Source organism: Palaemon carinicauda, chromosome 23, assembly GCF_036898095.1.
Source record: "Palaemon carinicauda isolate YSFRI2023 chromosome 23, ASM3689809v2, whole genome shotgun sequence".
Classification (NCBI taxonomy): Eukaryota; Metazoa; Arthropoda; class Malacostraca; order Decapoda; family Palaemonidae; genus Palaemon; species Palaemon carinicauda.
In genome coordinates, this window is record NC_090747.1 from 74823239 (window position 1) to 74836322 (window position 13084).

The 13084-nt window shown below is 45.5% G+C and overlaps 1 protein-coding gene across 5 annotated transcripts in view; it reads left to right on the forward strand.

Annotated features, from left to right (window-relative positions):
* Nucleotides 1-13084, forward strand: part of LOC137617177 (ubiquitin domain-containing protein 1) — an 89732-nt gene that overhangs the window by 47846 nt on the left and 28802 nt on the right. For 3 of the 5 annotated variants that reach the window (XM_068347047.1, XM_068347048.1, XM_068347050.1), the window contains one exon: nucleotides 4689-4931. In XM_068347047.1, the coding sequence (XP_068203148.1) occupies nucleotides 4689-4931 (243 nt within the window). The remainder of the gene's footprint in view (nucleotides 1-4688; nucleotides 4932-13084) is intronic. The other 2 variants (XM_068347049.1, XM_068347051.1) reach the window with 1 other exon arrangement.

The window sequence follows — 13084 nt, forward strand, 5'->3', positions numbered from 1 at the left end:
GCCACCACGGTAGGTCTCTCCCTTGCTTGAGACTCAGCTATTATCGGACAAGGTTCCTTTAGATGAGGAAGTTGCTGTTCCCCCTCCTACTGATATTCCCTTGAGGACTCTGTCAGACGGAGAGGAGCCTAAAGCTGCTTAGCCCTCTATGGACTTTAATTAAATCATGCTGATTTTTAAGGATCTTTGTCCGGATCTTTTTGTGACTGCTGCTCCTCGTTCGCCTAAACGTCAGAGCTTACACTAGGCCTAGCTACTTCGAAGCCGTTGTTTATAAGCTAGTGCTCTCTCGCTCTCCTAGAGAGCTTTACGTTTGCTAGGCGACTGGTTTATCACCAGGAGGAGTTTGGGGGATACAGCCTTTGCTTTCCCTTCTTTTAAACTGGCTTATAGAGCGAGAGTCTGATATGACACGAGAGAAGTTCTCGGCTTGGGAGTTCCTGCCTCTGCCCAGATAGACTTCTCAAATCTCGTAGACTCTCCCTGGCGCCTGGCCAGGAGACGCTCCAAGATTTTACAGGTCAACTTCACAGCTGTTTTCGAGCCTTTGAAGTTTTGCTGTACAATTATGTCATGCATAAACAAGGCTTTCAGGGATGGAAAGCGGTACCGCCTCAGTCGCTAACCCCGTCTGTTGCCGCACCTGCTCCCGTAGACCCTAAATGGGCTTTGCTGCAAGACAGGCAGTCCAAGCTTGCGTCCTTGATGGAGGACTTTAATGCGGAGAAGGTTGCTGCTGAACCTTCTGGCCAACAGCCTTCCAAGCGGTCGGTTGTGCGTCCTGTTGACGCTGAGGTAACCTTCTCGCGTCTACCAGTTGAGGTGGTTCCTCCACCGATGCGACCCAGTGTGGGTTGCCAGCCGCACGTTGACGTTAAGCGACGCTCGGAGGTGGTTGTTGACGTTCAGGACGTTCAACAACCATCAGAGGTGACTTGTTTTGACGCGGTGCGTCAACCTCCGCAACCCGGTATGGTGTTGACTGCACAACCCAGACGGTCTAGACAGTCTCGGGTGGACGCTGTGCGTCCTCACGCACCCATGGTTGTTGACAGTTCACAGACTGTGCAGCAGTTCCATGACGTTGCGTCCGGCTCCGTCACGCATGCACCAGTGCGACCGGACTCAGCGAGCCAGACGTTGCCCACTCCGTTGCCGTTTCCTCATCAGTTTTCGGATGAGGAACTATCTGATGAGGACGTTGCTGAACAACAAGACGATCAGCCCCCAGAATAGATCAAGCCCTGCTATCCATCCAGAAGATGCGGAAGAAGGAACGCTGCTCAGTCAGGCTGTGGATGAGTCTGGTAGGGACGTTGTCATCCCTGGAACAGTTTGTATCACTAGGAAGACTACACCTCCGTCCTCTTCAATACCATCTGGCTTTTCACTGGAAAAAGGACAAGACGCTAGAAGCGGTCTCGATCCCGATTTCCGGAAAGATAAAGTCTTGTCTGACTTGGTGGAAGGACAATATCAACCTAAGAGAGGGTCTTCCCCTGGCTGTTCAGACTCCCCACCACGTTCTCTTCTCGGACGCATCGGACTTGGGCTGGGGCGCGACACTGGACGGTCGGGAATGCTCAGGTCTGTGGAACTCGAGTCAGAGGAGCATGCATATCAACTGCAAGGAGCTGTTGGCAGTTCATCTGGCCTTGAAAAGCTTCGAGTATCTCCTTCGAGGCAAAGTGGTGGAAGTAAACTCGGACAACACCACGGCCTTGGCGTACATCTCCAAACAAGGAGGTACCCACTCACTGACGTTGTACGAGATCGCAAGGGACCTGCTCATCTGGTCAAAAGGTCAAGACATCTCCCTAGTAACGAGGTTCATCCAAGGCGACTTGAACGTCATAGCAGATTGTCTCAGTCGGAAAGGGCAAGTAATTCCAACCGAATGGACCCTCCACAAGGATGTGTGCAAGAGACTTTGGGCCACTTGGGGTCAACCAACCATAGATCTCTTTGCAACCTCGCTGACCAAGAGGCTTCCAATCTATTGCTCCCCAGTCCCGGACCCAGCAGCAATACATATAGATGCCTTCCTCCTAGATTGGTCACATCTGGATCTCTACGCATTCCCACCGTTCAAGATTGTCAACAAGGTACTGCAGAAGTTCGCCTCTCACGAAGGGACAAGGTTGACGTTAGTTGCTCCCCTCTGGCCCGTGAGAGAATGGTTCACCGAGGTACTTCGATGGTTAGTAGACGTTCCCAGAAGTCTTCCTCTAAGGGTAGACCTTCTACGTCAGCCACACGTAAAGAAGGTACACCAAAGCCTCCACGCTCTTCGTCTGACTGCCTTCAGACTATCGAAAGACTCTCGAGAGCTAGAGGCTTTTCGAAGGAGGAAGCCAGTGCGATTGCTAGAGCAAGGAGAGCGTCTACCATTAGAGTCTACCAATCGAAGTGGGAAGTCTTCCGAGACTGGTGCAAGTCAGTTTCTGTATCCTCGACCAGTACCTCTGTAGCTCAAATAGCTGATTTTCTCTTATACCTGAGAAAAGGACGATCCCTTTCAGCTCCCACTATCAAGGGCTACAGAAGCATGTTGGCATCGGTCTTCCGGCATAGAGGCTTAGATCTTTCCAACAATAAAGATCTGCAAGACCTCCTTAAGTCTTTTGAGACCACCAAGGAGCGTCGTTTGGCTACCCCTGGATGGAATTTAGACGTGGTACTAAGATTCCTCTTGTCAGACAGGTTGGAGCCGTTACAATCAGCCTCCCTGAAAGATCTCACTCTTAAGACTCTTTTCCTGGTATGCTTAGCCTCGGCTAAAAGAGTCAGTGAGATTCATGCCTTCAGCAAGAACATTGGATTTTCGTCGGAAAAAGCCACTTGTTCGCTGCAACTTGGTTTTCTAGCCAAAAATGAGCTGCCTTCTCGGCCTTGGCCTAAATCTTTCGATATTCCCAGCTTATCGGAGATCGTAGGCAATGAACTAGAAAGAGTCTTATGCCCTGTTAGAGCTCTTAAGTTCTATTTAAAGCGTACTAAACCTTTACGAGGCCAATCTGAAGCTTTATGGTGTTCAGTTAAGAAACCATCCTTGCCTATGTCAAAGAATGCTTGGTCATACTTTATCAGATTGTTAATACGAGAAGCTCATTCACATCTGAGTGAGGAAGACCGAACTTTGCTTAAGGTGAAGACGCACGAAGTTAGAGCTGTAGCAACTTCCGTGGCCTTTAAGCAAAATAGATCTCTGCAAAGTATAATGGACGCAACCTATTGGAGAAGCAAGTCAGTGTTCGCGTCATTTTACTTGAAAGATGTCCAGTCTCTTTACGAGAACTGCTACACACTGGGACCATTCGTAGCAGCGAGTGCAGTAGTGGGTGAGGGCTCAACCACTACAATTCCCTAATTCCATATCCTTTTAATCTGTCTCTTGAAATGTTTTTAATGTTGTTTTTTATGGGTTGTCCGGAAGGCTAAGAAGCCTTTCGCATCCTGGTTGATTTGGCGGGTGGTCAAAGTCATTTCTTGAGAGCGCCCAGATTAGGGGTTTGATGAGGTCCTGTTGTATGGGTTGCAGCCCTTGATACTTCAGCTCCTAGGGGTCTGTCAGCATCCTAAGAGGATCGCGAGGCTCCGTAAGGAAGACGTACTTATAAGGCAGAGTAATCGTCTAAGTCGACTTCCTTACCAGGTACCTATTTATTTTGTTTTTGTTATTTTGATAACTTCTAAAATGAAATAAAAACTCTTAGCTCATAAGATGTAAACATATTTAACTGGTCTCTACCCACCACCCTGGGTGTGAATCAGCTATATATATTCACCGGCTAAGTTAAATATTTAAAAATGATATTTTAATTATAAAATAAATTTTTGAATATACTTACCCGGTGAATATATAAATTAAACGACCCTCCCTTCCTCCCCAATAGAGACGCAGTGGGATGAGAAGAAATTGAGTCTTTGTTTACATTGAGTATGGTATCTGGCCGACAGTTGGCGCTGATGGGCACACCCGCAACCTGTATAGCGATCGCTGGCGAGTTTTTTTACAGTTTTTTGTCTGTCGAGCAACAGAGTTGCAGCTATATATATTCACTGGGTAAGTATATTCAAAAATTTATTTTATAATTAAAATATCATAATTATCAAAATTTTAAGATACCAGATGAAATACTGCATTTTCTTGTAGGGATTAATGTTTTTGGCTTATTGAGGTACTTTTACTAATTGCCCTGTAACTATGATAGAAAGAGGAATTTTGATAAAATATTTTGTAGACGCATTTTCCTTTACCACATAAAGCTAAGTGAATATACTGTATTGGCTTACCGGCTAGGCCCCCTTAACTGTACTGTACTATGTTTTGTGTACAAGTTCACACCTTTATATTGATTGTTTTTTTTTCTTATTATTTATGTCCCATTTTCTTAAAGCCTTTGTTGTCTCCAAGATGTCCATTAGTGTTATTCACCTAGAATTAATGCCATCACAAGCAGCTGGTAATATCTGTGCCCTTTTATGCTTCTGCAGTAGAACTATTGAGTAGTAGTTTTGTGTTATCTTGATACAGCTCTGTACATTTATAGAAAAATTTTAGGTTTTATTATTTCTTGCTGTATGGTGTAGTAGAAGGAGAATTGCATTTGATGGAGAAACAATAGTTATAAGAAAAGGGTTTTATTTAACTCAGAAAATGTCATTGAACCTTTAACTAACTACAGGGGGTCCTTCAATAGGGAAAAATGTACCTCTCCGACATGAGAAGATACGCTGGAAGTCTGATATGCCACTGACAGAGGGGCAGGTCCGGAGCAAACGAGATGAGTTTTGGGACACTGCTCCGGCCTTTGAAGGACGGCGGGAAATTTGGGATGCTCTCAAAGCGGCAGCGTTAGCTGTGGAGAACACAGAATATGAATTAGCTCAAGCCATCATCGACGGGGCAAACATTATGTTGCCGAATGGTAAGCGTTTTATTATTCCAGTGTTGTGTAATGGTTAGTAAATATTTTTAGAATCCCAAATGAGATATGATTACATTATTCTCTTATACGCAACCAGCTCTGCTTTGTCTTACTTTTAGTCTCCAGTATTAGGAAGGTTGTAATACATGTAAAGGCATTTTGTAATTGTGTTAATATTTATTATTGAGTTTATACCATCCATTCTTATTGACTTTTGATATGAAATTTTAAAAGTGTTTGTGCTGATTACACATCTACCATAGTGTATGTGATGAAGTATTATTTTCATTTCTAGATGCATATTTTTATTATTATTATTATTATTATTATTATTATTATTATTATTATTGTTGTTGTTGTTATTTATTTTATTACTACTGTACTAGCTAAGCTACAACCGTAGTTGGGAAAGCAAGATGCTATAAGCCCAAGGGCTCCAATGGTGAAAAATAGCCCATTGAGGAAAGGCCATACAAACTACAAGAGAATAATGAACAAGTAAAATAAAATATTTTAAGAACAGTAACAACATTAGAATCGATCTTCCATATCTAAACTATTAAATTCTAAAAAAAAAACACTAGGAAAAGAAATAAGACAGAATAGTTTGCCTTATTGTACTCTCAAGAGAACTCTACCCCAAGGAAGACCATGGTACAGTGGCTATGGCACTGTCTAAGATTAGAGAAGATTAGTTTGATTTTGGAGTGTCCAGCTAGAGAGTCTCTTCTACCTTTAATTACCTAAAGCTCATTTCAAATCTAAAGTTATTTAGCATCTATCATATTGACAAGTTAGAATTCAATATTCTACCAAGCTTAGCTAGCACACAACATTTGACTGGAACTCCTGATTATTAGAACTGCACATCAGAACCTAACCTATTTATATTCTTGAATTGCCTTTTTTTTGCCTGGTAACAAGGTTGAGGTTATCAAGAATGAAGATTCATTGCTGGGAGAAACACGTATGCTGGATGTGGATCCTCCTCTGAACTGTACTTTGTTCAGTAACTGAAATACAAACCAACGCTATTTATAGGGGTTATTACTTTCGGTGAAGCTGAAAGGACGAGCCATTAAAATTTAGCTAGGGTTAACTACCCCTCCCACTCACACACCTGTGATTGAGCTCACCTTGCTTTTGGCTCAGATGGAGAGTGGTTGTCACCGCTCTTCCTCCTCACCTTTTTTGGACTACCATTAATCTTGACTTTTTAACTTATATATATGAAAACATACTTGATGTTTTTATAAATAAATGTTTGTAGGTTTCTTTTCTGGTGCTTTGCGAGTGACAGCGTAGTACTGTAGGCTCTCAAGGATGGAGAACCTTCCCTTCCGACCTTTCTTCTTGGTCATTGGTCTTCCTGTTGACGGATGGCCTTCCGTGCACCGGCTGCCGCCTCAGGGGAGTTGTCATCGTTAGAATACTCCTCCGTTCGGCTGTTATTGCCGCCTTCCCCCTTTGTTTCTTCGAAGAATCTGCTGAGGGAAGGAGTGCGGCCGCTCACTCGTGGGCTAACACCTTTCCTGTTCGCGGAGTAGGTTGTGCTTTCAAATGGTTTTCTTCATTAATTTAGTAAAATTATAACTGTTGTAATTTAGTGTTCAGCTTCATCTCTGTGGGGGTTCCCCTCCTTTCCACTGGAGGGTTGTGGTTCTCTCGAGTAGTTATTTTTCTCAGCTGAATTAATTACAGTAATTGTAATTGTTTGGTTATAGTTTTACGCTGCCGCTCATCGGGAGTGCAGTCCTTAATTTGTGTCTGTTTTCTTGGTGGACACCTTTCCTGTCTGGACTAGGTGCTCCTCCCATGGGAGTTTTTTGTTACATAATTTTTTTTTTATTTTTCCTCAGTTAGGGATGCCGTTCTTCTTCTTGCGGCTATGAAAGCCGACGTATAAACGCAGTGCCTTTCGTCCCGGGGGAATCTGCTGTCACTGTGCCATCACTTTCCTATTCTCTGGCGCCTGCAGCAGCTCATGATCATCACGCTAACCTCGAGGAACTAGCTCCGGCTACGTTTTCTCTGGTAACGTTCGATGCAAACATTTATCTTGAACAAGGCTTGTTTTCCTCCCCAGATGCTGGGCTCTTGTTTCTCCCTTCTGAAGGAAAACTTCCCTTCATTATCTCTTGTCTCTCCTGCAAGGGTCCCCTTCTTAGTTAAGGGGCTCTCACAGAGACATCCCTTCGGAGACCTGCTGATGGTGAGCTTGCTGATCCATCGGTTGCTGTTCGACGTCGGGTTGGTGGCAGAAGTCAATGCCGTGTTCGTCCTTCTCTGCGCCTTCAGGTTGCTCCTGCTCCTATGGCGAAGAGACGCCTCTCACATCCTCACCGCCGCAATCTTCCTCTTTGGAGGAACCTGCCCAGCCTGCCTCTTTTGGTTCTCGACCTTCGCTTCCTTCATGGGCCTCTCCTCAACGAACTTCGGTTCATTCGTCGCCTGCAAGGGATCGTTCTTGATCTTCTCCCGAGTATGTGTGGCCTCACGAGGGTCACATTTCTCCGCCTGAGCTGCAGCTACAGTTCATTGGCAGTGTTCTCTGTCTCATCAGGCTTATGCTCGATGTTCACCTGCTTGTCAGGTTCACCGTCGACCTTTAATGCAAGAATTGCCCACCGTCCCGTCAGCTCGTAGATTGCCTAGCCATCATGTATGGCTGTAAACTAGTTCAACCTCTACTAAATTGCATGCTATATGAGAATCGCTGTAGCTCGTTCATCCTCTCGTGTTTCGCCTGCTCTGCGAGAATTGCTTTTAGTTCGACAATCGCCTGGTGTTCCAGCTGTTAGGATTTGCGTACTCGTCAGCGTCAGGAACTTCGATCTTATATCCGAGAGCGTTCTCGCGTGTCTCTTAACCAAAACCCTTTGATCACTGTCAAAGCGTAAAGCGCCCAACGGTGTGTGAATTGCATCAGCGTGAATCGGCGGCCTACCTCCTCGTCCAGTGATTCGTAGCTAGTCGACGCTTAAACGCTCATCGCTCGACAAGCCAGCGTTCGGCTGTTGCTCAGAGCATTTCAGTGTAATGCGTCGCTCTCCCTCAGAACGCAATCGCCCTCCAGGGCATGAATCGCTCAGCCTTCACAACGCTCACCTGCTCAACAGTCTCTCCATCGTCCGGCAGAGCTGGAATCACCGATGCTTCCATCAGTTCGTGAATTGCCTGACCATTGTCGACTATCTACATTTCGTGTACTGTACTATCTAAGCGTTCAGTTACATGTGAATTGCCGAGGCTTCCATCAGCTCGTGGATCGCCTGACCATCGTCAACGATCGACAACTCGTGTATCTCCTAAGCGTTGGGCTACAAGTGAACCGGTTACGCTTTTGACTTCTTGTCAAGCTTCTGCTACGTGAAAATCTCCAAGAACGCAAGAACTTCCTGTTCTTCCACCACCTCGGAAATCAACTGTTCGTTAGCTTTCACCTGCTCGTCAGCTTTCACCTGCTCGTTAGCTTTCACCTGCTTGTCAGCTTTCACCTGCTCGTTAGCTTTCGCCTGCTCGTTAGCTTTCGCCTGCTCGTCAGCCTTCACCTGCTCGTTAGCTTTCGCCTGCTCGTCAGCTTTCACCTGCTCGTTAGCTTGCGCCTGCTCATCAGCAACCGTTACCAACAGCGTTCTCCTCAGCGACCACACATGTAGCTTAGACCTTTAGCGTCTTGAGAATTGCTCATCCGTCACTTAGCGAATTAGTGTTCGGTCGTAACGTCACGTCACCTCCCTTTGGAACGTATTTGCTTACCTGTTGGTGATTCACTTCATGAATCATCTCTCATCGGTCAGCCTTCACGCTCAGCTATGCAGGAGTCGCCTATTCAAGGATCGTTGTAGTGGTTTTGCGGACTGTGGCCAGAGGTAGCACTCGAACTGCCTAGTGTCCGAATGCCAACCACAACCCAACGTTCACTACACAAAAAATATACAACTGTGGAATACCCAAAAATCTAGGTAACAGATCAAGAGAACGGAGCTCTGGGCACCACCCCTTGATTTATACTGGGCAAAGGGACCCAGCTAGAATTTGAGTTCCTTTTTATCTTCCCTTTCATTTAACATACTGAATTAACAGGTAGCTTGACCACTGATTCATTTCTGGGAAATCAGTAAAATTTATGTAGCTCTATATTCTTTAGGTAAAATGATTTCAAGCTCAAGAAAAAATTTTAGAACATTAGGTGAAAGGGACCAATTGTTTGTACTGATAAGCGGATACAGTGTGGGAAAAAAAATTATGAATAACTTGGAAAGATAAAAAAAAAAAAAAAGTGGCTATGAAAGGGACACCGTGTTGCAAGGAACTGCAATAAATTTGTCCCCATAAAAACAAAAAATATTTTTGCAAATGAAACAAAAAACTGTTAGGAATACATTAACATCGTTTTGCCAACCCAAACAATCAATTAAAGGCAAAATTAGCATTCCTTTTGCATATTGTACAAGCAAGAGAAAAACAACAAGCCACACTCAAGATATACCACCACACAGCTACAAAACGGAACCCCAAAATCCTAACAAGACCATGGCTGCAGAACCCTCAATGCGCAAATTCTTTACCAAAACTTCCCCAATGTTAATAATCAATGGCCTTAATATTGACCAGTCATGCTCTGCCGTCAATCTGCTTTGAAGTACAGCAGCCAAAACTGAAGAATGGTATGCCAAAATACAGCTGTGGGCCAGTGTCTGTCTTCCATCATTACTTAAAATCACAACATCACACAATTCATTCTTACACCGAAGTTTCTGAAAGCTTTCAGAAGGGTTGACATCACATTGAAGGGACAGTATGAAAAGTATTGCACTTTACTTAATACAACACCTCATTACAGTTTTTTCCTTGATTACAGGACACTAACATATCATAAGCTAATTCTTTTCGTTCCTCTCACTCGTATGAATATGGAAAACTCGGTCTCCGTAAACTTTTTCTTTTTTCTTCAGGAGTCTCAGATCTCCAATCAACAGGAGTTTCAGATCTCCAATCAGCAGGATTCCCAGTCATCCCAATCTCTTTTCCAACTTGACCCCTATCAGTCTGACGATGAAGGCATCCACGAGTCATTGCAGACCTTCATTTATAACAGTAGTGTAGATGACATTGATCTGTCCACCCTATCATCTTCACACTCTCATATAACAACACAGTAGCTTACTTCTAGTTAAAAGGCAAGATAATATGAATACAGAGCAGCATCACAGACCACTACACACTGGTACATACATACATATACCAAAGGCACTTCCCCCAATTTTGGGGGGTAGCCAACATCAACAAGAAACAAAACAAAAAAGGGGACCTCTACTCTTTACGTTCCTCTAGCCTAACCAGGGACTCGGCCGAGTTCAGCTGGTACTGCTAGGGTGCCACAGCCCAACCTCCCACATTTCCACCCCAGATGAAGCTTCATACTGCTGAGTCCCCTACTGCTGCTACCTCCGCGGTCATCTAAGGCACCGGAGGAAGCAGCAGGGCCTACCGGAACTGCGTCACAATCGCTCGCCATTCATTCCTATTTCTAGCACGCTCTCTTGCCTCTCTCACATCTATCCTCCTATCACCCAGAGCTTTCTTCACACCATCCATCCACCCAAACCTTGGCCTTCCTCTTGTACTTCTCCCATCAACTCTTGCATTCATCACCTTCTTTAGCAGACAGCCATTTTCCATTCTCTCAACATGGCCAAACCACCTCAACACATTCATATCCACTCTAGCCGCTAACTCATTTCTTACACCCGTTCTCACCCTCACCACACTGGTAACAGGTAATAATCCACATTCGTAATGTTTTAGTAGAGTACTTGCCGGATACTCTTACTTTCCTTACACTCCCTACTGAGTGTAGGGGGCTGCTGTCAATACCCCCAAAAATAATAACGGATTAAGGCATTTTTGGAGGGTACAGAGGGGTATTCAAAATTAAGTATCTTATAACAGTACAGTGTATAAAATATTTATTTCATAGCCACAAGTCATTCAAGTTTTCTTAGACACAAACCACTATTTTATTCCATCGTTGACACACCGACCTGCCTCTCATGCAGCGGTACCGATCGCTCCCACGTCTTCACGGTATCGCTCGTCAATGCGGGGACACTCTCCCTCTTATCGATCGTGTCATTGGTCTTCACGTTGGCAATAACCATCGCGTCTTGAGCAAGAGGTTTTCCGACGCTCTCCAACGCATCGGCGTCCGTCACATCCTCCTGCAAAGAGGATCACCAGCTGCCGCCACCAAAGGCGGTGGTTGTGGTCGCTAGGAAGGTAGGATAGTTAACGATTCTTCATTATCGTACCAGGAAGGCTTTGGAGACCTCTGGCTCCCACACCATTGACTTTCTGGCCCACCAGGTAATGGCCCTGTGGGCTAACACCATTCTGAAACATCAAGCGATTCGTGAATCGCCTCCCCGAGAGTTGTTGATTCACCACCCTGCCTCTCGCTCGGCGGTAGCGATTGACCCTGCGTTTTTCGCGGTATCGCTCGTTGACTCTTTATAGCGTCAGCGTCGGACGTTGACCCTTTGTAGGTTGTCGACTTTGTTGTTTCGGAGGGCTCGTCTGCTGCCCTGCCAGCTACTCCTGCAATTGTGTCTTCTTCACCATCTTCCGCTGCTAAGGTCTGTGCTCCTTCCCCTGACAAACATCCTTCGGGGGAGAGAGCAAAGTCCGAGGCCTGTCTCTCCGACGAGTGGTTCGCTTTCTAGTAAAGGGTCTCACATAGAGACTCCTCTTCGGAGGCTTGCTGTTGATCAGCCTGCTGATCCCACGCTCGTACATCGTCGGTCGGCGACAAGAGTCCTTTCACCTCTTCGCCTCCTCAGTCTTCTTTGAAAGACACTGTCCATCCTGTCTCCTCTGGTTACCGACCTTTGCCTTTGTGTCCAATCTCATCTCAATATTCTCCGTCACACCAGGCTTTTGCCCGATGGGATGCTGTGGCCGAGAGTTTTCACCAGCAGGCCCCTAACACTGAGATCGCTAGGCTCAGAAACTCCTCCATGGAGTGGTTTTTCCTCTTCGATTCAAGGGACGTTGAGCAGGCTGCGGAGAGGTGGAGGAAGTCCAACACGGATTCCCTCCTTCTTAGGCCCTACAGCAGTGGTTTCGAAAACAAAGTTGTCTTAGAAGCCCTTTTCTGTCAAGGAACGGAAAGGCAACAAGTCCAATCGTGGAGGGAAACATCAGAGAGGTGGTGGTAAAAACCGTAAACTCTAAGAGAGGTCATCTCCCTGCTTGTCCACCAGTAGGGGGATGCCTACAAAGCTGCTGGACTAGGTAGATGCAGCTCAAGGCCAAACCTTGGACGATCTCCACGATTCATTTAGGGTATTGCGTCCTGTTCATTTTGTCTTTCCCTCTACTGACCAATAGTCCAGTGCTTGTGAGCTCCTTTGCGATGGGATCAGCAAAGGGACTGGCCCTTGGGGCCCAAAGTCCAGACCTGGGTGGAGAAGGGTCCTATCCAGGAGGTCCTCGATGGTTCCTAAGTCTTCTTCAGTCGACTTTTTCTTGTGGAAAAGGCGTCTGGAGATCACTAAAAGTTTGTTGAACAGACTTAGTTCATTATGGAGACGGCAGACACGGTCAGTCTAGGGATAAGACCACAAAACTTCACGTGTATACGGGATCTAAAGGACTTATACTTCCAGATCCCAGTCCATCCATCTTCAAGGAAGTATCTGAGTTTCAACATTGACAACAAGGCATACCAGTTCAAGGTGCTGTGTGTTGGCCTTTCCACAAAACCTCAGGTCTTCACAAGTGTGTTTGCCCTATGTTATCTTGGGCTCACAGGTTTGGCACCTGTCTCCTTTGTTACCAGGACGACTGGCTAATCTTAGCAGACTCGATGGCAACTTTCTTCAGCACTGAGACAAACTTCTGAGACTGCCAAGATCTGGGAATCATGGTGGTAATCTTGAGGAGTCTTTCCTGCTTTCCACTCAAAGACTGATATACTTGGGCTTGGTATTAGGCACCAAACATCATAAAAACTTCCCATCAGACAGGATAGCAAGGCTGAGGAAAGTCGTAAAGTCTTTCCTCAAGAAGATATCCCTGCTCAGAAAGGGTTGTGTCTCCTCGGACATCTATCATACTTGGCCCCGTCTAGTTCCCATCGGTCGCCTCAG